Below are 23,499 nucleotides of genomic sequence, written 5' to 3' on the forward strand. Positions count from 1 at the left end.
TGGCCGCCCTGGGCTCCGCCCCTCGGTACCTTGGGTGTGTGAACTGTCGCCGAGAATATTTACAGTACAGCGCTCCTGGGGTCGGAAACCCCCCAAAAGTAACCCCAAAAAAAAAAAGCTATAACTTAAAAGGTTTCTACTATTAACAACCATCCAACAAAAATATATATAATATAAATATCTTCCAGTCTATACACAGAGCAGGGGCGGAGGGAGCCGCCCGGGGCGGGGGGGAAAAGGGCAGGGCGGGGGGAGGAGGGGGTTTGGGGAAGGCCAAGCTGCGCCAGGGGAGGTTTAAAGGTCGGATCTCAGGAAGTGTTTTCTTCACTGGAAGGGTTCTCAAACATTGGAATGGTCTTGGGCCAGGGCGGCGCTGGAGCCACCGATCCCCGGAGGCGGCTGAGCGGCGGCGGCGCCCGGTGCTTAGGGACGTGGTTCGGTGGTGGCCGCGCGGTGCTGGCTCCAAGGTTGGACTGGAGGAGCTTGAGAGGGCCTCTTCCAGTCAAAGCTGTGATTCTGTGATGCAGTCCAGAGGTGGCAGCCGGGGAAGAGGTCGCCGTAGTGTGTGGGTGGAGGCAAATATTGCCGAGATTCACCCCAAAACCGAAGAGATCGGCCCCTCCCCTCGGCCCCTCCCCGTTGCGAACCGTCAGGTGTGGCCCTGGGCAGCCTGCCCTGGTTGGAGATGTCCCTGCTCCACCGCAGGGGGGTTGGACCAGAACGACCTTCGAGGGTCCCTCCCAACCCGATGCAATCTGCGAAGCTGCGGATCCTCAGAGCGCCTCCACCCCGGCCTCGGGGGGGGGTGGGGTGGGATGTGGAGTCGCCCAGGCTGCTCTCAGCGACAACTCGTTGGTTAAAAAGCCCCCGGGGGCTGCTGCAGGCTTAGTCGATTTCTTTTTAACCTGATTTGGCTACCATCAGAACGTTAAAAAAAGCCCCCCAAAACCCCCCCAAAAGGATGAGGATGCTCGCAGCTGGAAAGCCTTTGGGCTCCAGGAGCTCTCCTGGGGGGAACCTATCGCGTCGGCAGGGCCCTCCTTGGTGGGGGGGGGTGGGGAGGTGGTGGTTCTGGGGGGGCCACCTGGGTTGGGTTTGTTCAAAACCTCTTTTGAAATCCTGGACGCGAAACCAGCTTAAAAAAAAACCCACCCAAATCCCACCCAAAAAAAAAAAACCCCAAACCAAAACAAAGCCAAAAAAAAAACCCCAAACCCCCAAAAAACATAAAATAAGCCCCAAATAAAAACCTTCCTAACAGGCAAAAAACAAACAACCCCCCCCCCCAAAAAAAAAAACCCCACCCTGTCAGGAAAGGGTCAAATCGGTGAGAGTCTGTCCCTGCCAGGCCAGGGGGGGGAGGGGGCGCCCGGCTGGCCTGGCGCCTGTACACAGAGCGGTGGCAAAGAGGAGAAGCCGAGGGCTCGGGAGGAAGAGGAGGAGGAGGAGGAGGAGGAGGCGGAGGCGGAGGGCGAGCGGCCGCGGGCAGGGCCGGCAGCAGGTCCCGGCCGGGCAGGTCACACCTGGGAGTCGGCGCCCAGGCTGTGGAACTCGTCCGGGGTTTTGTCGCTCTGGCCGGCGCCCCCCTGCCGGAAGCCCGAGGCGATCTCGTCGAAGGTCCGGCCCTTGGTCTCGGGCACCTTGAAGTAGGTGAAGATGAAGAAGAGGACGAGCAGCACCGTGAAGATGATGAAGACGTAGGAGCCGCAGAGTTGCTGGGGAAGAGAAGGAAGGGTGAGCGGAGGGAGGGAGACCGCGGCTGGCAGCTGTGGGAGCATCTGCCCCGAGGACAGGCTGAGGGCGCTGGGGGTGTGCAGCCTGCAGAGGGGGAGGCTCCAGGGAGACCTAACAGCAGCCTGCCAGGACCTGAAGGAAGCCTACAGGAGGGTATGGGGAGAAACTGTCTGCAGAGGGCTGCAGGGACAGGACCAGGGGCAATGGCTTCAGGCTACAGAAGGGCAGATTGAGATTGGCTATCAAGAACAAGCTCTTTACCACGAGGCTGCTGGAACACTGCAGCAGGTTGCCCAGGGAAGTGGTTGGGGCCTACCCCTGCAGATACTCAGGGTGAGGCTGGACAGGGCTCTGGGCAGCCTGATCTGGTGCAGGATGTCCCTGCTGACTGCAGGGGGGTTGGACTGGATGAGCTGTGGAGGTCCCTTCCAGCCTGGACCATTCTATGACTCTATGATGGAGCCTGGCTGATGAACCATCCCGAGAGCCACACAGAGCCCCAGCTTGGAAGGGACCCCAAGGACCATCTGCTTCAACTGCTCTGGGTCACAGTCTAGTTGGGCTGAGCAGGCCCAGAACCCTGCCAAGCTGAGTCTTCATACTGCCCAGTGTAGGGCAATCCACCACTTCCCCTGGGAGATGATTCCAATGTCCAACTGCTCTCATGGGGAAACATTTTCCTCTGGAGTCCAATGGGAATGTCCCCGGCAGTGACTCATCCCCATCACCCATGGGACTCCTTGGAAAGAGGGAGACTCCATCCTCCTGGCAGCCACCCTTCATCTACCAGTGCCTGTCCTGGCACCTTGGCCCAGCAGCTAGGTCCTGCTTCCCCCTCCATAGAATAGAATAGAATAGAATAGAATAGAATAGAATAGAATTAACCAGGTTGGAAAAGACCTTTGAGATCATCCAGTCCAACCTCTCCCCCAGCACCATCTGATCAACTAAACCATGGCACCAAGGGCCTCATCCAGGCTCTTCCTAAACCCCTCCAGGGATGGGGACTCCACCACCTCCCTGGGCAGCACATCCCCATGGTCAATCTCTCTTGCTGGGAAGAATTTCTTCCTAACATCCAGCCTGCACCTCCCCTGGCACAGCTTGAGACTGTGTCCTCTTGTTCTGGTGCTGGGTGCCTGGGAGAAGAGACCAACCAGCACCAGAACATCTCAGGCTGGAAAGGACACATAAGGACCACAAAGATCACCCAGATCCTAGCCCCATCCCTCAGCACCTTCACCCAGCCAAAGCACCTCACAGATTCACAGAGTCCTAACATGGTTTGGGTTGGAAAGGACCTCAAAGCTCCTCCAGCTCTAACTCCCTGCCATGGGCAGGGACACCTCCCACCAGCCCAGGCTGCTCAAGGCCTGGAACACCTCCAGGGAGGAGGCATCCAGGGCCTCCCTGGGCAACCTGTCCCAGTGTCTCCCCACCCTCACTGGAAATCTCAGTCCAGGTTTTAGGGCCCAAGAGAGAGCAGAACCCAGGCAGCAGGGGTGGCCAGGCAGCAGGGGTGCTCATGCAGCAGGGGTGCCCATGCAGCAGGGGTGCCCAGGCAGCAGGGGGCCCAGGCAGCAGGGGTGCCCACGCAGCAGGGGGGCCCCGGCAGCAGGGGGGCCCCGGCAGCAGGGGGGCCCCGGCAGCAGGGTGCCCAGGCAGCAGGGGTGTCCATGCAGCAGGGGTGCCCAGGCAGCAGGGTGCCCCGGCAGCAGGGGTGTCCATGCAGCAGGGGTGCCCCGGCAGGAGGGTGCCCAGGCAGCAGGGTGCCCATGCAGCAGGGTGCCCCGGCAGCAGGGGTGTCCAGGCAGCAGGGGTGCCCAGGCAGGAGGGTGCCCAGGCAGGAGGGTGCCCAGGCAGGAGGGGTGCCCAGCCCGCTGGGGTGCCCACACAGCAGGGGGGCCCAGGCAGCAGGGGGGCCCCGGCAGCAGGGGTGCCCATGCAGCAGGGGTGCCCAGGCAGCAGGGGTGCCCAGGCAGCAGGGGTGCCCACGCAGCAGGGGTGTCCATGCAGCAGGGTGCCCAGGCAGCAGGGGTGCCCATGCAGCAGGGTGCCCAGGTAGCAGGGGTGACCAGGCAGCAGGGGTGCCCCGGCAGCAGGGGTGCTCATGCAGCAGGGTGCCCAGGCAGCAGGGGTGCCCACGCAGCAGGGGTGCCCACGCAGCAGGGGGGCCCACGCAGCAGGGTGCCCATGCAGCAGGGGTGCCCAGGCAGCAGGGGTGCCCAGGCAGCAGGGTGCCCAGCCCGCTGGGGTGCCCAGGCAGCAGGGGTGCCCACGCAGCAGGGGTGCCCATGCAGCAGGGTGCCCAGGCAGCAGGGGTGCCCAGGCAGCAGGGGTGCCCAGCCCGCTGCCGGCAGGGCTGATTACCGCGATGTACTGGAAGCCCATGCCCACGATGAAGTTGGAGGTCCAGTTGGACAGCCCGGCGACGGCGAAGGCGGCAGGGCGCGGGCCCTGGCTGAAGAGCTCCGCCACGATGAACCAGGGGATGGGGCCTGGGCCGATCTCGAAGAAGGCCACGAAGCCGAAGATGGCCACAATGCTGAGGTAGGACATCCAGGGCATTTGGTCCTAGGCCAGGGGAGAGAGAAGATCAGCTCAGCAAAGGAGGACAAAGCATCTGCCCCCCCAGGCGCCGAGACTCAGGCATGGTGCTGGCAGAGGCCAGGAGGTTGCTCCAGCCTGGAAAATGGATTTCTGGGACCTGCTGGGGCAGCAGTGACCATTCAGCCATCACCTCCAGGAGGGGAAGTCCTCCCTCCTCTCCAGCCACAGAACCACAGAATCAACCAGGTTGGAAGAGACCTCCAAGATCATGAGGTCCAACTGATCACCCAACCCGAACTGATAACCCAGTGCCTCATCCAGGCTTTGCTTTAACACCTCCAGGGACGCCGACCCCACCCCCTCCCTGGGCAGCGCATCCCAGAGGGTTCCCAAAGGGAACTTCCTAAAGGCAACTTCCAAAGGGAAGTTTCCAAAGAACTTCTTGCTAAGGTCTCCTCCTCCCCCAAGCCACCACAGTGAGGGTCAGCACGCAGGACCTCCTCCCAGCCCACCCCTGCCCACCAGCAGGCAGCACTCACCAGCAGCGTCAGGGCGATGGTCATGAGCACGGCGCAGCCGGCCATGCCTGCCAGCCCGATGAGGTGCAGGGTCCTGCGCCCAGCTCGTTCCACCACAAACAGCTGGTGAAGGGAGACAGGCATCCGTCAGCACATCCCCAGCTGGGAGGGAAGCCTCCTCCTCCTCCTCCTCCTCTCCACCTTCCCTGGTGGGCCAAAACTCACCGATACAACCGTGAAAGCTGTGTTCACCACGCCGGAGCCGATGGTGGCGTAGACAGGCTGCTCCACACCAGACTTCTCGAAGATGCTGGTGGAGTAGTAGAAGACCTACAAAAGGCAGGGATGTGCCATCAGGAAAGGAGTCAGGCCTTAGAGCCAGCACAGCCCAAGCTGAGCTGTGGCATAGAATCACAGAATTGTCAGGGTTGGAAGGGAGCTCAAGGCTCAGCCAGCTCCAACCCCCTGCCATGGGCAGGGACACCTCACACCACAGCAGGTTGCTCACAGCCACCTCCAGCCTGGCTGCAAACACCTCCAGGCAGGAGGCTTCCACCACCTCCCTGGGCAGCCTGTGCCAGGCTCTCACCACCCTCATGGGGAAGGACTTCTTCCTGGCATCCAATATGAATCTCCCCACTTCTCGCTTGGCTCCATCCCCCCCAGTCCTATCCCTCCCTGACACTCTCAAAAGTCCCTCCCCAGCTTTCCTGGAGCCCCCTGCAGACACTGGAAGGCCACCAGAAGGTCTCCTGGTGGGAGTCTTCTCCTCTCCAGCCTGCACAACCCCAACTCCCTCAGCCTGTCCTCACAGCAGAGGAGAGGCACCCCGGCGCCCGCTGGCACTCACGGCGTTGATGCCCGAGAGCTGCTGGGAGAGCTGCAGGACGATGGCGATGAGGATGGGCTGGCGGTACATGGGCGAGCGGAACAGCTCCATGATGGTCACCTTCTTCTCCCTCATCATCTGCCGGCTCTCCTCCTTCATCTCCTGCAGGTCGCTGCTGACATCCGTCGTGCCCCGCAGCTTCTTGAGGACTAAGGGGCAGAGGTGGGAGTGAGCCGCAGCCGAGGGCCCTGCTGCGGGGCAGGGGCGGGGGGCGGGGGGCGCTCACCGCTCTTGGCTTTGTTCTCCTCGTTGCGGTTGATGAGCAGGAAGCGAGGGCTCTCGGGGGCGAAGGGCAGGATGATGCACTGCAGCAGGGCAGGCACGAAGATGAAGCCCAGCAGCAGCGGCCAGAGCGAGTCGTTGCCCATGATCAAGTCCAAACCGAACACCTGAGGACCAGAGGGGTTTGGGTCACCCTCGCCCAGCTCCAGCCGCACCCAGCCCTGCTGCTCCTGGCTGCGCTGCAGGCTTGGGCGCCCATCAGAGGCTCACAGAGAGCTGTGCTGCCTCCCAGAGCCACACAGTTATTGAGGCTGGAAAACACCTCTGAGATCTTCCAGTGCAGCCGGTGACCTAACACCACCACATCAGCTGCACCCTGCCACCAAGTGCCACATCCAAGCTTTCCTTTAGGACCTCCAGGGATGGCCACTCCACCACCTCCCTGGGCAGTCCACCCCAGTGCCCAACCAGCCTTTCTGTGAGGAATTGCTTCCTAATATCCAACCTAAACCTCCCCTGGTGCAGCTTCAGGCCATGCCCTCTTGTCCTGGCACAAGTTGCCTGGGAGAAGAACCTGACCCCCACCTGACTACAACTTCCTTTTAAGTAGTTGTAGAGAGTAATAAGGTCCCCTCTAAGTCTCCTCTTCTCCAGGCTGAACACCCCCAGGTTGTTGAACAACTACCAGGCGACCAACAGGCACTGTGTCATGGTGCTGCCCACCCCGACCCTGAAGACCCCACAGCATCCCTGCTCCTGCTGAGCTCTGTGTCCCCCTCCAGCCCCAGCCGCACCTGAAGTGCTGTGCAGACCCAGCCCTGTGTGCTCCTGCACTAAACCCCACCCCCTGGTGACCATCCCCACCAAAGCCGGGGGGCACACCCCCACCGCTGGCTCTCCAGCACTGACCTGTGCAATCAGGATGCCCAGGACAATGCCCAGCTGGTGGAAGGTCCCCAGGGCACCCCGCAGGGCGGTGGGCGACACCTCGCCCACATACATGGGCACGAAGCCGGTGGTGAGGCCGGAGTAGAGGCCGATGATGAAGCGGCCGAGGATGAGCATCTCGAAGGAGAAAGCCATCTTGGAGAAGCCCATCAGGACAGCAGCCACGAAGGCAAGGATGTTGGACATCAGCATGGAGTTGCGCCTGCAGGGGGAAGGCAGGAGGGGGAGGAGGACCGTGGGCGTCAGCGAGACCCAAGGGCAGAACCCAAACCTCGGCCCAGGCGAGTGTGGCAGGAGAGAGGTGCCCCAGGTCACCCCCTGCGGGATGCCAGGGGGGGGCGAGGCTGCAGGAGCCCGCGCCGAGGGCCAGCAGCGTGCTGCTCACCGTCCAAAGCGGTTGACAAAGAGCCCGACGGAGAAGGAGCCAATCATGCCCCCCACGGAGAAGATGGCGACAGAGAGGGACCAGAGCGTGGTGAGGGTGGCAGGGCTGATGGGCTCCTCGTAGCGGTACAGCCACGTGCGGTTGTAGAAGTCCTCAATCACCTGCAGGAGAGGGAGGAGGAGCAAGGCCGTAGGTGAACTCCAGCCCGGTTCCCTCCGCGGCAGCGCCGGTGTCGCCCGCCCGCCCGCGCCGCTCACATGGGGATGCGTCACGGCCCGGGAGCCGCCCGGCCGCTGGCGCGGCTCCAGCCCGGGGAGGAAACCTGCTGGGATGCGCCAGGGAAATGCAGCCGGACGAGTTCTGCCCTCGCCCTGCCCAGGGAGCTCGGCGCTGCCAAAACACCTCCCTGGCCGGGCTGGGTGGCTGCGGGGAGGTCAGGCTGCACCCCGGGGCACGGCAGGTGGAGAGGGAGAGGCAACGCAGGGCAGGGGGCGAGGGCAGAGCTGCTGGAGGAAGGTGAGGAAGGCAACACAGCCTTTGGACCAGGGCTTGCAGTGACAGGAGGAGGGGGAATGGATCTGAGCTGGAAGAGGGAAGATTGAGACTGGAGATAAGGAAGACATTCTTCAGAGCGAGGGTGGCTGGGCTCTGCGGCTCCTCTTGAGTCCTAAAGCCTGGGCTGAGATCTCCAGCGAGGGTGGGGAGGCACTGGAACAGGTTGCCCAGGGAGGCTGTGGCTGCCCGCTGCCTGGAGGCGGTCAAGGTTGGAACTGGGTATCTTGAAGGTCCCTTCCAGCCCAACCCGGTCTGTGAGCAGGGCCAGCAGGGCAGCTGGCAGCTCCCTGGGCACTCCCTAGAGCTTCAATTAACAGAACCCTAGAACAGAGCATCTCACCCCAGCCCCCTGCCACGGGCAGGGACACCTCCCACCAGCACAGGCTGCTCAGGGCCTCATCCAAAATGGCCTTGAACACCTCCAGGCAGGGGGCAGCCACAGACCTCCCTGGGCAACCTGTGCCAGTGTCTCCCCACCCTCACTCTCAACAAGCTCTCCCTCATCTCCACTCTCAATCTCCCCTCCTCCAGCTTCAAGCCATTTCAAGGGCTTTCCTGTGCTGTGGCCACAGTGCAACCCTTCTGCTGGAGCTCTGCAGTGGGACCATCCAAGGCAGGCCCTGGCCCTTCACAGAAGATCTCTTTTGATCCAGTTTGGTTATTTTTAGAGCCAGCCCCTGCTGAAAGCTTCAAGTCAAGTCACTTAGGAGTGACCCACACCCAAACCAAAAATGCAGCAGGCTCCATAACCACTCAACCAAGCCTGGCTGAACCAGTGGAGGCTTCCTGCACTCAGGGGAAGCTCAAGTGGCCCCAAGCCCTGGCTGCTCTGGAGGGTTCCACACACACCCAGCCCCCTGCCAGGCACTGGCACAACCACGCTTTGCTGTCTGCTCTCCCCATGGCTATGAGCACAAACAGGAGCCCCTGGCACAGGCAGGGTGAGAATTGTCCCCTGTGCCCTGCTAGAAACCTCAGGGATTCACAGATTGGAAGGGACCCTCAAAGGTCATCGTGTCCAAGCCTCCCCTGCAGTCAGCAGGGACACCTCCAGCTGGAGCAGGCTGCCCAGGGCCACATCAGGGCTGATTTTGGAAGGGGTGGGAGGGGACAGCTTTTTATGTTGCTTCTTCCACAAAGCCCCTGATGGTTTCATCAGGACTGAAGAGATTCTGTTTGCCCCCTGCTTCACCTGGAGGTTTGGATGCTTTGGGGCTTCCAACAGAATCACAGATTGGGACAGGTTGGAAAGGACCTCTGGAGACCATCAAGTCCAAGTCCCCTGCCAGGGCAGGGTCACCGAGAGCAGGCTGCACAGGATGGTGTCCAGACAGGGTCTGAATCACTCCAGGGATGGAGACTCCACCACCCCTCTGGGCAGCCTGCTCCAGAGCTCCATCACCCTTCACATAAAGTTCCTCCTCATGGTCAGATGGAGCACCTCCTGTGCCTGTCAGCCCTTGTCCTGGCCTGGGCCTGGCCCCATCCTCCTGCCACCCACCCTTGAGGTATTGATCAGCATGGATGAGATCCCCCTCAGGCTGCTCTTCTCTAGGCTAAAACGCCCCAGGTCCCTCAGCCTTTCTTCTCAAGAGCTGTTCCAGGCCCCTCAGCATCTCATAGCCCTTTGCTGTGCCCTCTCCAGCAGTTCCCTGCCCTTCTTGAACTGGGGAGCCCAGAGCTGGCCCCAGTGCTCCAGGTGAGGCCTCAGCAGGGCAGGTTCTGTGATTCTCCTCTCCCTGACATACACATTTGCTGTTCTTGTTGTTGTTATGCTTTGGAGAGCCCAGGCCCAGCTCAGGCTGTCAGGGCGGGGAAGCAGCTCCCTGCACACACTCCACCAAACCTCATGGAGCTCCAAATTCCTCCCTGCTTTCCCCAAAGCCTTGAAGCAGGGAAAAAAAGGAAGCCAAGTGACAACAGCTGCCCCAGCGCTGGCTGAGCGATGCCAGGCTGCTGTGCTCTGGCTGATCCAAAAATAACAACCCCCCAGCCCCTCCCCCCAGCCCCCTCCCCTGCTGCAGCCTGGTGCCTGGGAGAGCAGGAAGGGAGAAACAGGCAAAAAGAGAATGCTCTTCTCCCAAAGCTGGGAGGCTTCCCCTCTCCTTCACCCCCATTTCATTGCAGCTGAGCATTTCCTGCCTGCCCCTGCCCAGTTTTAGGCTGTCCCCTCCCCACATCTCAGCTGCCAACACCCCACAAGCACCCCACAAGCACCCCACAAGCACCCAGTCACTCTCTGAGGAGCAGGCAGGACCACAAAGCTGCACTCAGCCCCCAAGAGAAGCCTTCCTGTGGGGCCAGCAAACCCTGCACCTCCTGAAACCAGGGACAATGCATCCCAGCCCTGTGCCCACAGGGGTTCCAGTCCTGCACCTCTTGCATCCCCCACATGCATCCCTAAGCCACCTCAATGCATCTCCATCCTGCACTCCAATCCCAGTGCAGCCCAAACCTGCACCCTGATGCACATCCATGCAGCCCAATGCCAATGGACTCCAATCCCACACCCCCCATGCATGCCTAGGCCCACCCCAATGCATCTCCATCCTGCACCCCAATCCCAATGCATCCCAGTCTTGTGTCCTGACATATCCTGATGCATCCTCACCCCAATCTATCCCCATCCTGCATCCCAATCCCAACCCTGCACCTCAGTTTACCTATCCCCAACCTATCCCCATCCTGCACCCCAATGCATCTCAATCCCAATGCATCCCCATCCTGTGCCCCAGTGTATCCCAGTCCCAATGCATCCCCTCCTGCACCCCAGTGCATCCCAGTCCCAACCCTGTGCCCCAATTTACCTCGTTGCATCTCCATCCCAGCCCTGCTCACTGATGCATCCCATTCCCAATCCCAATGCATCCCAGTCCTGCACACAGTGCATCTCCACACCAACACATCCCAAACCCCAGCACATCCCCACCCATCAAGGTGGGATGAACCCCCATGCCCAGAGCATCCCCTCCCAGGCCCAAACAACTCACCCTGCCTCCCCTCCTGCTCCCCAGCACCCCAAACCCTTCCCCCATCAGCTCTGTGCCCCCAGAGCAGCCCCACAGCTCTGGCACTCCCCCTGAGACAGCCCAGCCCAGGGCCCTAGCAGAGGAGCCCCAAAACACTGGGAGGAACTGAAGCAGCACCCCTGGGGGGGTCTTGCCTTGCAGGGGGTCTGCAGGAACTGGAGCTGAGTGCCAAGGGTGCCCATGGCACCCAGAGCAGCATCTCTGGGGGCAGGAGGGGAAGCAGCCCTTCAGCCACAGGGGCTGAGGCAGTGTCCTCAGGCTGGGCTCTGCTGGGATCAGTCACAGACTGCTCTGGGTGGGAAAGGACCTTTGGAGCTCACCCAGTCCAGTGCCCTGCACCCAGCAGGGACAGCTGCAGCTGGGGCAGGCTGCTCAGAGCCCCAAACAACCTCACCTGGACTGGTGCCAGCCATGGGGCAGCTCCAGCTCTCTGGGCAGCCTGGGCCAGGCTCTCACCACCCTCAGGGTCAAACATTTCTCCCTTCTCTCCATTCTGAATCTCCCTCTTCTATTTCCAAACCATCCCCCTTGCTCTGTCACTACAGGCTCTGCCCAAAGGTCTGTTCCCAGCTTTCTTCTCAGCCTCTTGAAGCACTGCAAGGCCACCAGAAGGTTTCCCTGGAGCCTTCTCCATGCTCATCAACCCCAACTCTCCCAGCCTGGCCTCACAGCACAGGGTTCCTGCCCTCAGACCATGTTTGTGTCCCTCCTCTGGCCCTGCTCCAACAGGTCCAAGTCTCTCCCATGCTGAGGAGCCCAGAGCTGGGAGATGGGAATTGCAGAGCACCCTGCTGGGCTGGAGCTCAGGGGAGATCAAGGCTGGGTGCCAGAGCAGCTCCTCAGCACTCTCCAGGCATTTCCCAGCTCTCCAACACCGCTCCCAGCTCCAGAGGAGAACTTTCACCACCAGCCCAGCATGGATGAGCCCAGGAGAGGGTGGTCAGGGTTGGCTGTTTCAGGCAGGACAACACTTTGGGCACCATGGCCCCAAGCACTGAGGCTGCTGGGGGGAAGCTGCAGGCTCCAGCTGCCTGAGGTCCTGCCCCAGCCATGCACCATGGCTAAACACAGCTGCACCAGCACCCCAAACAAAGGCACTCTGGGTCCTTTCTGCTCTTTCCTGGGGTCTGCAAAGTTTCTGCAGGAGATGCTCTCACCCACAAGGAGTTTTTTCAGTGCTCAAGGCGAGATTTTGCAGGCCAAATATTATGGGATTAATAAACTCCCAGCGTGTTAATTGCATGGGAGGGTGCAGCAGAGGCTGGGGTGAAGCTCAGGGACAGGTTTGGACCCCAGGTTGTCCCTCTGAGGCCTTCCCCTGGCAGTGGAGTTTTGCCCTGGGTATGTCACAGCCCCACTTGAAACTGGGGAGCAGAGCCCAACCCCCCCCTGGCTCCAGCCTCCTCTCAGGGAGCTGCAGAGGGCAAGGAGGTCTCCCTCAGCCTCCTCTTCTCCAGGCTCAACCCCCCCAGCTCCCTCAGCTGCTCCTCCCCAGCCCTGTTCTCCAGACCCTTCCCCAGTTTCATTGCCCTCCTCTGGATTTCCCAGCTGGCATTTCCAAGCCTCCCAGCACCAAGAGGGGAAGATCAAGCCTGGGGCAGGGCAAGTTGCTGTAGGCTCTCACCCACCCACCGGAGGGGCCTGACACTGCACTGGGGAAGGAGCAAACACCTCCTGCTCTCCACCCCACTTCTCCCTTAGGATGCAAAGCTCCCATCCAAGCTGTCATTCCCCCCCCCCTACACTTCCAGAGGACTCAAACCCTCATTAACTGCCAGAGCTTCCCCTCATTAATTCGCTCAGAGCCGAGGTCCCAGCCGCAGAGCATCCTGCAGGCGTTCCTGGGATTCTTCTGCCCAGCACTCAAGAGCCCAAGCCAGGAGGAAACTTAATTCTCCCGGGAAGGCAGGAGCTAAACAACTGCCTGGCAAATCCCATTACAGGCAGTAAGCTGCCTAGTGGGATGTACTATTTTAACTGGGCAGGGGGGCAGGGGGCTGGTTTTGGGGCAGGGGGCTGGTTTGGGGGCAGGGGGCTGGTTTGGGGTCAGGGGGATGATTTGGGGGGAAGGGGCTGGTTCAGGAGCTGGGGGCTGGTTTGGGGTAGGGGGTTGGTCTTGAGGCACAGGGTTGGTTTGGGGCAGGGAGTGGTTTGGGGGCAAGGGAGTGGTTCATGGGAGCGCCTCATGGTTTGAGGCAAGGGGCTGGTTTGGAAGGGGGTAGTTTGGGGGCAGGAGGGGTGGTTTGGGGGCAGTTTTGGGGCAGGTTTGGGGCAAAGGGGTGGTTTGGGGCAGGAAGCTGGTTTGGGGCAGGGGGTGCTCACCTTCTGGGGGGCGTTGATGACGCCGGTGTTGTAGCCAAACTGCAGGGAGCCCAGCACCGCTCCTCCCACGGCGAGCATCAGGCGAGCCGTCATCTGCAGCGGGGCACAGGACAAGGGGGTCAGCTTTGGGGTCCCAGCTCTGCACCCCCTCAACACCCCCACACACACCTCACAGAAGTCCCCCACCAAGGGCTACCCAGGAAGTGCAAGAATCATAGAATGCCAGGTTGGAAGGGGGACCCCCCCCAAGGATCATCTGGTCCAAGGCTGCCAGGTGATGGTTGCAAGGAGCTGGCCCAGCACCCTGGCAAGCTGAGGCTTAAAGCTGTCCAGGGTAGGGCAATCCACCACTGCCCTTGGGAGCTGAGAGAGTCACAGAAACAGGGAATGGTTTCACTGAGTCCAACCAGCAGCCCAACCCCACCATGGCCACCAAACCCTGTCCCCAAGTGCCACGGCCACAGGTTTCCTGAACACCTCCGGGGATGGGGACTCCACCATCTTCCTGAGCAACCTGTTCCTACCCCTGACCACTCTTGCAGCAAAGAAATTGCTCTTCACGTCCAGCCTAACCTTTCCCAGGACAATTTCAGGCCATTTCCTCTTGTCCTGTCACTTGTTACTAGCGAGCAGAGCCCAACCCCCACCTCACACACTTCAGCCTTCTCTCAGGGGGCTGTAGAGAGCAATGAGGTCTCCCTCAGCCTCCTTCTCTCCACACTAAACACCCCCAGGTCCCTCAGCTGCTCCTCCCCAGCCCTGCTCTCCAGACCCTTCCCCAGCTCTGTTGCCCTTCTCTAGACCTGCTCCAGCCCTCAATGTCCTTCTTGGTGTGAGGGACCCAGAACTGAGCCCCGGATTGGAGGTTTGGCCTCAGCAGTGGCCAGCTCATGGAACTGCTCATGGCGAGAAGAGAGGAGAGATGCTGGCAGGGTGCTGAGCACCAACCCCCAGGACAACAGAGCAGCATCCACGTGGGGCAAGGGGGACAAAATCATCCCCAAAAAACACAGGTTCGGGCCTTAAAAAGAGTGTGTAACTCCTGCAGTTTGGGGATTCCAGGAACTTGGTGCCTGCAGCCCGGGCCGGGAGGGTTATCTGTGCTCGCAGGACCTCCCGGGAGGGCTCCATGTGACAGCCGGGCAGCCTGCCAGCCGGAGGCGCTGCCGGGGCCACGCCGGTGATGGGGACGGCACCGGGCGGGCATCGTCCCGGCAGCGGCGCGGGGACCCCCCCCGGGGCGAACGGCGCTAACGAAGCCGCCGCACCGGGGCTTAATTAACAGTCGCCGAGCAAGAGCCCTGCTGCTTGGCAAAGCCTTCGCCGCCTCCTCTTCTTCCTCCCGGCTCCAGCCGCGGCCACAATCGGAGCCTTGTTGGGGAGCAGGGTCAGGGCAGGCCAGGGCTGGGCCACCTTCGTTAACAGCCCAATTATCCCGGGCAGGAGATTTTCCCAGCCGCTCAGCTCCGAGCACCAGGATCCGACATTCCCGGCTAAGCAGCTTTGGGATGATCCACGTGAAATGGATAAGCCCTTTAATTTGAGGGGAAGGGGAAGGGGAGGGGGGAACCGGGCTCTCTTCGGTTATCCTGGGTACCAAGGATGCTCCCCTGGCACGGTGGGTGAATATTCCCAAGGGATTTGGGGCCACTGAGCTCAGGAGGACGCCAACAAATTGTTCATTTTTTCTGCCTTAAGAAACATTTCCTCCTCTCTTTTTTTTTTTTTTCCCTTTTGAGTAAATAATATAAATAGAGCCAAGGGCTGCTCCCTGACCTCGCTGGCCCCACCACCTAACCCCCCCCCCGCTCTGAGTTTGCCGGGAAAAAGCAGCAGGGAATAAAGCCAGGCCCATTAACGAAGCTCATTAATTAGGCTTGGCCCCAACACAACTAATCAGGGAGGGTTTGGCACTCGGGGGCTGTTGGGCGCTTCGCTAGCAACCCACCCCGGGAAGTGAATGCCCCAACCTGGGAGGGCAGAGAGGGGCTGGGAAGCTGGGGGTGGCCCAGAAGAACATGGAAAAAGCCCCCCCCCCCCCCCGTCCCCCCCCGTCCCCCCCAAAAGAGCAACTTCCCAAATCCCCCTCCAGCCTCAGCCCTCCGCTCCCTGCTCCACGCACCGGCGGCAGGCGGCACCGCGAATGCCCAAACCCTAACCCAAAGCAACCTCCAAGGAAGGGGTTACAAAATTGGGGGGGGGGGGAGGGGTTGGTCTTTGGGTGCTCTGGGGGAATTTTGGGGGTGTTTCAGGGCTCTTGGAGGGGGATTTATTGCTTTGCTTTTTGGGGAGAGCTGCTCCTCCCTTTGTGAAGGCTACCTCTCCGTTTCGGGGCCATCTCTGGCTTGTTAAGGAGCTAAGCTTCACTTTCTGGGGGGGGGGGGGGAAGCTTTCCCTTTGGGGGAGCTACCCTTTGCTTTTGGGGGGGGGGGGAGGCTTCTCTTTTGCTTCTTAGAGGCTGCCCCTCACATTTTGGGGGCCATCTCTCACTTTTGGGGGACAATTCCTCACTTGTCAGGGGCTACCTTTAATTTTTTCAGGGCCCATCTCTCGCTTCTTGAGGGCTGCCTTTCACTCTCTGGGGGGCAGCCTCAGGGGTTTTTTTTTTGGGGGGGGGGGGCACCTCTCACTTTTCAGGGGCTACCCTTCCTCTTTTGTGAGTAACCTTTTGGGGGGGGAGCTACCCTTTGGTTTTTGGGGGAGCCCCCTCTTGCTGTTGGGTGGCCATGTGTCACTTTTTAGTGGCCACGGATCACTTCCCAGGAACTATTCCTCACTGCTTGGGAGCCACCTCTTGCTTTTTAGGGGCTAAGCCTTCTTTTTGGGGGGGGTAATCTCTTTTGGGTGAGGCTATCCTTTGGCTTTATGGGGAACCCTCTCTTGCTTTTTAGAGGCCCCCCCCTCGCTTTTTGGGGGACCATCCACCCCTTTCTGGGAACTACTCCTCACTTCTTGGGAGCCACCTCTCACTTTTCAGGGGCTACCCTTTGCTTTTTAAGGGCCACCTCTCCCTTTCTTGAGGACCATCTCTCACTTCTCAAGGGCTACCTCTTGCTTTTTGGGAGCCACCTCTCACTTTTTAGGGGCTACCTCTCACTTTTTAAGGGCCATCCCTCACTTCTTGAGGGCTACCCTTTGCTCTTGGGGAGCCACTCTCAGTTTTTGAGGGCCAACTCTCCCTTTTCAGGGGCTACCCTTCATTTTTTTAAGGGCCACCTCTCCCTTCTTGAGGACCATCTCTCCCTTCTCAAGGGCTTTTACTTTTGGGCAGCCATCTCTCACTTCTTAGGGGCAGCCCTTTGTTTTTTAAGGGCCATCTCTCCCTTCTTGAGGACTTTTACTTTTCATGAGTCATTCTCTTTTTTTTTTTTTGAGCCACCTCTCACTTTTTAGGGGCAGCCCTTCATTTTTTAAGGGCCATCTCTCCCTTCTTGAGGGCCATCTCTCCCTTCTTGAGGACCATCTCTCCCTTCTTGAGGGCTTTCTTTCACTTTTTGGGAGCCACCTCTCAATTTTTAGGGGCAACCCTTTGTTTCTTAAGGGCCATCCCTCACTTCTTGAGGGCTACCTCTTACTTTTTTGGGAGCCAGTCTTATTTTCTTGGGAGCCACCTCTCACTTTTCAGGGGCTCCCCTACTTTAAGGGCCCTCTCTCCCTTCCTGAGGGGCTACCCTTTTACTTTTTGGGACTCATTCTCAGTTTTTAAGGGCCATCTCTCCCTTCTTGAGGACTATCTTTTACTTTTTATGAGTCATTCTCAGTTTTTAGGGACCATCTCTTACTTTTTAGGGGCTCCCCTTCTTTGTTTAAGGGCCACCTCTCCCTTCTTGAGGGCTACCTTTTACTTTTCAGGACTCATTCTCAGTTTTTGAGGGCCATCTCTCCCTTCTTGAGAACCATGCCTCACTTCTTGAGGGATGCCCTTTACTTTTTGGGACTCATTCTCAGTTTTTGAGGGCCATCTCTCACTTTTCAGGGGCTACCCCACTTTAAGGACCATCCCTCCCTTCTTGAGGGATGCCCTTTACTTTTTGGGAGCCATTCTCACTTTTGGGGGGGCAACCCTTGATTTTTTAAGGGCCATCTCTCCCTCCTTGAGAGCTACTTTTTACTTTTTGGGAGCCATCTCTTAACCGTTTAGAGGCTACCCTTTGTTTTTTAAGGGCCATCTCTCCCTTCTTGAGGGATGCCCTCTACTTTTTGGGGACTCATGCTCAGATTTTAGGGGCAACCCTCCTCTTTTTTAAGCGCCATCTCTCCCTCCTTCAGGACCCTCCCTCCCTCCTTCAGGACCATCCCTCCCATCTCAAGGGATGCCCTTAACTTTTTGGGAGCTGTTCTCATTTTGGGGGAGTCATTCTCAGTGTCTTGGGGGGGGGCATCTCTCACTCTTTAAGGGCTACCCTTCACTGTCTGGGCGGGGGGGCGGGCACCCTTCCTCCCTCGGGGCAGCAGCTGTGCCTGCCGAGGGCTGCACGGCAGCCCACGGGGTGCCGCGGCGCGCAGGTGAGTCACGGCGGCTCCGTGCCGCGGCAGCCGTGGGGATGCATCACGGCGCTGAACTTTGCTCCAGGAAGGTGACACCTCTTCAACACCAGCCCCAACCACACCAGGAATTATTCAGAATCAAAGGCACTTCAGCAATTTTAACTTCCGGGGAGGGGGAGGGAGGAGAGGAGGGGAGGGGGGCGACGACACCTGACACCAACCCCCAACTTCAGCGCTGGACCTGCAGCAAAAACGCTTTTGTGTTTTTTCTTTCCTGAGCTCCAGCCTCTCAGAGAGGTGCCAGGATGGGGCTGCTGGAGCTTTTTGGAGGCTCTCCCCAGGCAGGGTCACTGTGAGTCAGCTCCTCCTGCTTTGCTCCAGGCTTCCCAGTTCCAAACACGCCGCCCCGGCCCGATCCGGGCAGGAGCCTTTCGGCTTGAACCTCACCATTAAAGGAGAGGCTTAGGGTGAGGAGGGGCGGGGGGGGGGAAGGAAAAATTAATAATAAACTTCTAAAGGGCCAGGCTCGGATGGGAAACTCCTGCAAAGCCAGGCATGGGGTGCCTTGGCAGGGGGGGAACTGCTTGCAGAAAACAGCAACTTTATTTGGAGTTTAGGGGGGGGGGGAACAAAAAGACACAAAACGCAACACCCAAACCCAGCAGAGTTCCACATCTCACCCTTGTGCAATAAAAGTCATTTACAGCCCAGACACATCCAACCCTGCTGCCCTTTCTTCCTTGTACCTTAAGAGAAAGGTGAGTGTGGCACTTCTAATTTTAATACATTTGTGTTTTGGTTGGGGTTTGGGGTTTTTTGGGGCCGCTTCCTGCTTCCTTTGTCACTCAAAAGCAGAAGCTCAGAGGTGGTATCACCCCACAGGGTGACAGCAGCCCTCCTCCCCCAAGCTCAGAGCAGGCTGCACTTGGCTTTGCGACTTGTTCCCACCCTCCAAAGCCCCTCTCCAGCAACAGAGGGAGCTGGGGGATGCTGCCCGCTGAGGGAACAAGGAAATGAATAATCCCTTGGAAAGCCAAAATAATATTAACAGAGCGTCCCAAGAGGGAATATCGCCGCAAAAAAAATTACCCACGAGGCTTTAACGACCAGGAAGGAGGTGACTGAAGCCATTCCATCCAGGGAGATGGAAGGGGATTGCAAGGAGGGGGGGGAGCAGCCTTGCAGCATCCCCGGCCGCGCTTGTTTGCACCTCGGCGGAGCGCAGATAACCGGATCCGGCCCCAGCCCGGGCTAACTCTGCTGGCACGCTGGCTCCCAGCCCAGGAAAAACTTACGTACCCACCGAGGGCCGGGTAAAAGCTGCTCCCAAACCACGGTGCCGGCTTCCACCAACCCCGCGGGGGGTTATAGTGCACCAGAGATGGCGGGGGGGGACAGCATCTCTGGTGCACTAAAACCCCCCGCAGGGTTGGCGGAGGGGAGGGTCATTGGCATGGGAGAAAGCTGGCAGTCGGAGCAGCGTTAGTTGATTGTGTGATTTTACTCCCCTCTCCCTCCCTCCCTTTCTTAAAGGTCAGCTGGGGACGGCGACACGATTCCCTCCCGAGTTTTGCAACCGCAGGAGCGTCTGCGACGAGCCCGGGAGATGTTTTCGCATGCAAAGAGCTCGGAGAAGCCCAAGCTCCGTGGGCAGACAAGCACGGCCCGCTTCCTAATGTTAAATATTCCATTTGAGGGTGGAGGGCCGAACTAGCCGTGTGTCGTCGTCCCCCACCCCGCCGGCCCCCAGCACCCTCCACCTTCAATACAAAAACCTTTATTCCCTCCCCACCCCCCCCCCTCCCCCCCGGCCACCTCTCTTCCCTGCCTCCCAAAAAAACCCTCTCTGGGTTTCCACAGCCTCCCATGAGAGCACAGCAAATTGCTCCCGCGATTAATTACCTACGGGGGGATGGGGGAAAAAAGAATTAATCGTTTCTAACCCTAATGGAGCGGTGATTAAGACGGCAAGAGAGTGAGGGTGAGCATCCCCCGGCCGCATTTGGGGCAGCGGGGAGAGCAGGGCCCCGGGGGCTGGCATCGCATTTCCCGGGGGGTGGGGAGGGGTGGAAAACGAATAATTAATCGTTTCCAACCCTAATGGAGCAGTGACTAAGACGGCAAGAGAGTGAGGGTGAGCATCCCCCGGCTGCATTTGGGTAGCAGGGAGAGCACGGCCCCGGGGGCTGGCATCGCATTTCTCGGGGGGATAGGGGGTTTAAAGCAGAGCAAATTTCGGCTGCTGCCATTCCCGGCCCCCATCACAGCGCTGCCGGCCGGCACGTTCCCTGCTTCCCAACCCCACACCTCAGCCCCGAAACCACCGCACCGGGGGCAGGGCCAGCTGTGGGGAAGGTAAAACAGCAGCAAAATCCTTCCAGCTCATCCTCCAAACCTTGGTGTGGTTGAAGGGGATGGGGGGCGGAGGGAACGAGGAGTTGCTCGCTTGGGGAGAAACCAGACGAGTCCTTGCGGTGACATCTTTAATGGCAATGAAAATTCGTCTGGTTTTTGGGGTCTTAGTTAGATGTCGCCCGGCGCTGCCACCGAGCGAGCTTTGTTATTGCCAATCCTGGAAAAACCAAAACAACCTTAAACAGAACCCAAAACGCTGCCGAGCGGATGCTTGGAGGGGGTGGGCAGCACCCCGAGGTGAGGCCGGAGAGCGCAGCCGGGGCTCTAGCGTTAATGACCCCACCGCAATTAATTCACTTTTCTCATTTAGGGCCTGACATCGCCTTCCCTTAAACCATCACCACCCCGGCAGCCTAAAACACTTCATTTTGGGGAGGTGGGGGAAGGCGAGGGGTGGAGTGTTTTGGTGCGGGGAGGACCCGGCTGCTGCCGCCCGGCCGAACGAGTTTGTGGCATTTAACAACTCCATTTTCGGGGAGAAATAGAGGGGAATTGGATCAAACTGCTGCAAAGTGGTCAAGCCGTGGGGTGACCCAGCATGGCCGGGGGTAGGGGGTAGGGGTGGGTGTCTCAGGGGTCTCCCCCTCCCCAACAATGTCACCCGAGCCCTGCACCCCTCAAACGCCAGCTCAGTACTCTGTGGCTTTGGGGGCCTGGCTGCCTCTTCCTCTCGCTCCAAACTGGGCCCAAGAGTGCCCTTTTTGGCTTCTTCGATTATCTTAAAAGTCTTTCCCAACCGAAACTACTCCGATTCTAGGATTTCCGCGCCTCAGCAAGGGATTTTTTCCACCCCCAAACTCTCCTGCAGGCAGGTCGGAGCCGCGGGCTGCGCTGCTCGGGGTCCTCTCGCCTCTGTTTTGAGACCTTTTGCTCCCCCAGGATCGCGCACTCCGCGCGGCAGCTCCGCCGGCTGGGCTGCCCGGCGCGTCCGCGGCGCGGTGCGGGCTGCCCCCGGCGGCTCGGCGAGCCCAAACACCTCCCCGGTGCTCGTTCCCCCCCTTCTTCCTGCGCCGGATCGCCCGTTGTGTAACGCGCCGGAGGATGGGGGGGAAAGCGGGGAGAAGCGGGAAGGGGCCGGCGCGGGCTTCTCCCGGACGCGACTGTGGCGGCGGCGAAGCTCACCTTGCTGCCGGTCTCCATGGCGGCCCCGGGACGGCGGCGGGGCGGCGGGGCCGGTGCTGGCGGCGGGCCGGGGGGGGGCGGCGGAGTGGCGCGCAGCGGAGCGAAGCGGTAGCGCGCGACCGCGGCGGGGGCATTGAGGCGGCTTAAGAGCGCGGGGCTGAGCTGGGGGCGCGCGGCGGCGCCCATTGGGCGGCGCGGGGGAGGGGGCGGGGCCAGCGGAGAGGCGGGGCGAGGGCGGGAGCCGGAGGGAGAAGGCGGGGGGGAGGTGGAGGGGGGAGGCGGTGAGAGCGTGCGGGGCTGCACGTGGGCGGCGGGGGGGCTGGGCGCGAGCGTGGGGCGAGTGTGCAAAAGTGGGGGGGGGGAAGGGGGAGCGGGAGGGGGGCGCGTGTCGCTGCGGGGGGCGCGTGAGTGAGTGTGCGCGTGTGTGCACCAAGGGTGCGCACGTGTGAGTGTGCAACAGAGTGTGCAGACGCGTGTGTGCACGTGTGTAAGGGTGTGAACGTATGGGTGCGCGAGAGTGTGCACATGTGTGCCTGTGTGCGTGTGAGTGCACACCTGAGTGTGCAAGGGTGTGCATCTGTCAGTGTGAATGTGCTCATGGGTGGGCAATGGTGTGTGCGCATGTGAGTGTGCAAAAAGGTAGTGTCAGTGCGTTTGTGAGTGCACATCAGTGCGTGTGCACAGGTGAGCAAATGTATGCATGGTAACATGCCAGAAAGGTCTTGTGAGTGTGCAATGGGGGGGTGTGAGCATGTGAGTGTATGTGCAAGGGGATGTGTGTGAAAAAGTATGCACATGTGAGTGTGCATGTGGGAGTGTACAGCCAGTTGTGCACATGTGAGTGCAAATATGTGCACATGGGACTGTGTGCATGTATGAGTGTGCAAGGGGAGTGTACACGTGAGTGTGTATGTGAAGCAGAGGTATATGCATGAGCATGCAGGTGGAAGTGTGGGTGAGAGTATGCCCACATGTGAGTGTGCAAGGGGCAGGTGCATTCATGAGTGTGCAGATTGAAGTGTGCATGCTTGTGCATCTGTGTGCTGTGCATGTATGCATCTGTGAGCACGAGTGTGTGTGCAGTGTGTGCACGACCGCACCTCTGTGTGCGTGCCTGTGCCTCTGTGTGCATGAGTGTGCAAATCTCTGTGTGCACCTTTGCATGCACAAGTGCCGGTGCATGTGTTTGCATGCACGTGTGTGAGCCTGTGCAAGCACTTCACTGCAGGCCCTCGTGAGCCATGTGTGCACACACCTGTGTGCACCTGCACACGTGTGCCTGCACCTGCATGTATGCAGTGACTGCAGCTTTGCATTTGTGTGCTGAGCTGCAGGTGTGTCCAGCGCCACCTGCACATGCTCTATGTGTGTGTGCATGTGTGTGTGCATGTGTGTGTGTGTGTGCATGTGGTGGTCCCAGGCATTTCCCCCGTGCAAGCCCTGCAGCCGATGCAGCACTGCACACCTGCGGCAGTGCCCTGCGCTCCCTGCAACACCTCAGCGGCCATGCAAAGCCCCAGGGCCGGTGCAGGACACCAGGCCTGGTGCAAAACCTGCGCCTGGTGCAAAACCTGCAGCTGGTGCAGCCCCCCCCAGGGCTGGTGTCAAACCTCGTACGTGGTGCAAATCCTGCACTGCTGCAACCCCCCGAGGTGGTGCAGACCCCCATGCCGTGGTGCAATGCCACAGCCATGGAGCACATCCTGCACTTGACGCAAGCCCTCCCCGCCGCTCCCCAGCCCCCCAACCAGCTGCAGGACCCCAGCCCCAGAATAACCCGCACGGGGCGCAGGGCCGGAGCCCCCCGAGGCGTCGCTGCCCCTCTCCCGGGGTGCAGGGGAGGCCCCGGGGCTGGATGTGCCGCTGCGCACGTCCGCCAGCTCCGCCCAGCCCGCGACCACCGCCGCCAGCGGGGGGACCCGCGGGGACGCCGTGGGGTACGCTGCGGGGACCGTCTGGGGTCGCGCCCGTGGCTCTTTGTCCACCCTCCGGCCCCAAAGCTTCGCTTAAACCCCGAAAATACTGGGGGGGGAGGAGGGAGAGGGGGAGAAGTGTTAGGAATAGTTAAAATTGTTAAACCCGAGAAAAATCAGGTTTGGGGGTTGGAGGTTTTACCTTAAAACGATAAAAAAGGAGGGGAAAAATCAACAACAACAAAAACCTGCGCTAAAAAAAAAAAAAAGTTAAAAAGGGAAAAAAAGGGGAACGTTAAAAAAGGGAAAAAACGGAAAAGAGAAAAAATCCTAGGAAAAGGGAAAAAATGGAAAACAAAAAAATAAAGGAAAAATACCCCCAAAAAATGGAGAAAAGGGAAAAAAAATG

The 23,499-nt window shown here is 59.8% G+C and overlaps 1 protein-coding gene across 1 annotated transcript; it reads right to left on the bottom strand.

Annotated features, from left to right (window-relative positions):
- Window positions 1–1,406: 1,406 nt before the first annotated feature.
- On the bottom strand, window positions 1,407–21,287 carry SLC2A1 (solute carrier family 2 member 1). The gene is made up of 10 exons (XM_054175781.1): window positions 21,178–21,287; window positions 13,153–13,245; window positions 7,247–7,407; window positions 6,823–7,063; window positions 5,918–6,080; window positions 5,653–5,840; window positions 5,028–5,132; window positions 4,824–4,925; window positions 4,105–4,308; window positions 1,407–1,715 (listed from the first exon to the last, which is right to left on the bottom strand). Exons 1-10 carry the CDS (start codon window positions 21,193–21,195, stop codon window positions 1,518–1,520), a joined length of 1,473 nt encoding a protein of 490 aa, XP_054031756.1. The 5' UTR covers window positions 21,196–21,287; the 3' UTR covers window positions 1,407–1,517.
- Between the last annotated feature and the right edge of the window lie 2,212 nt (window positions 21,288–23,499).

Source organism: Dryobates pubescens, chromosome 33 (assembly GCF_014839835.1).
Source record: "Dryobates pubescens isolate bDryPub1 chromosome 33, bDryPub1.pri, whole genome shotgun sequence".
NCBI lineage: Eukaryota > Metazoa > Chordata > Aves > Piciformes > Picidae > Dryobates > Dryobates pubescens.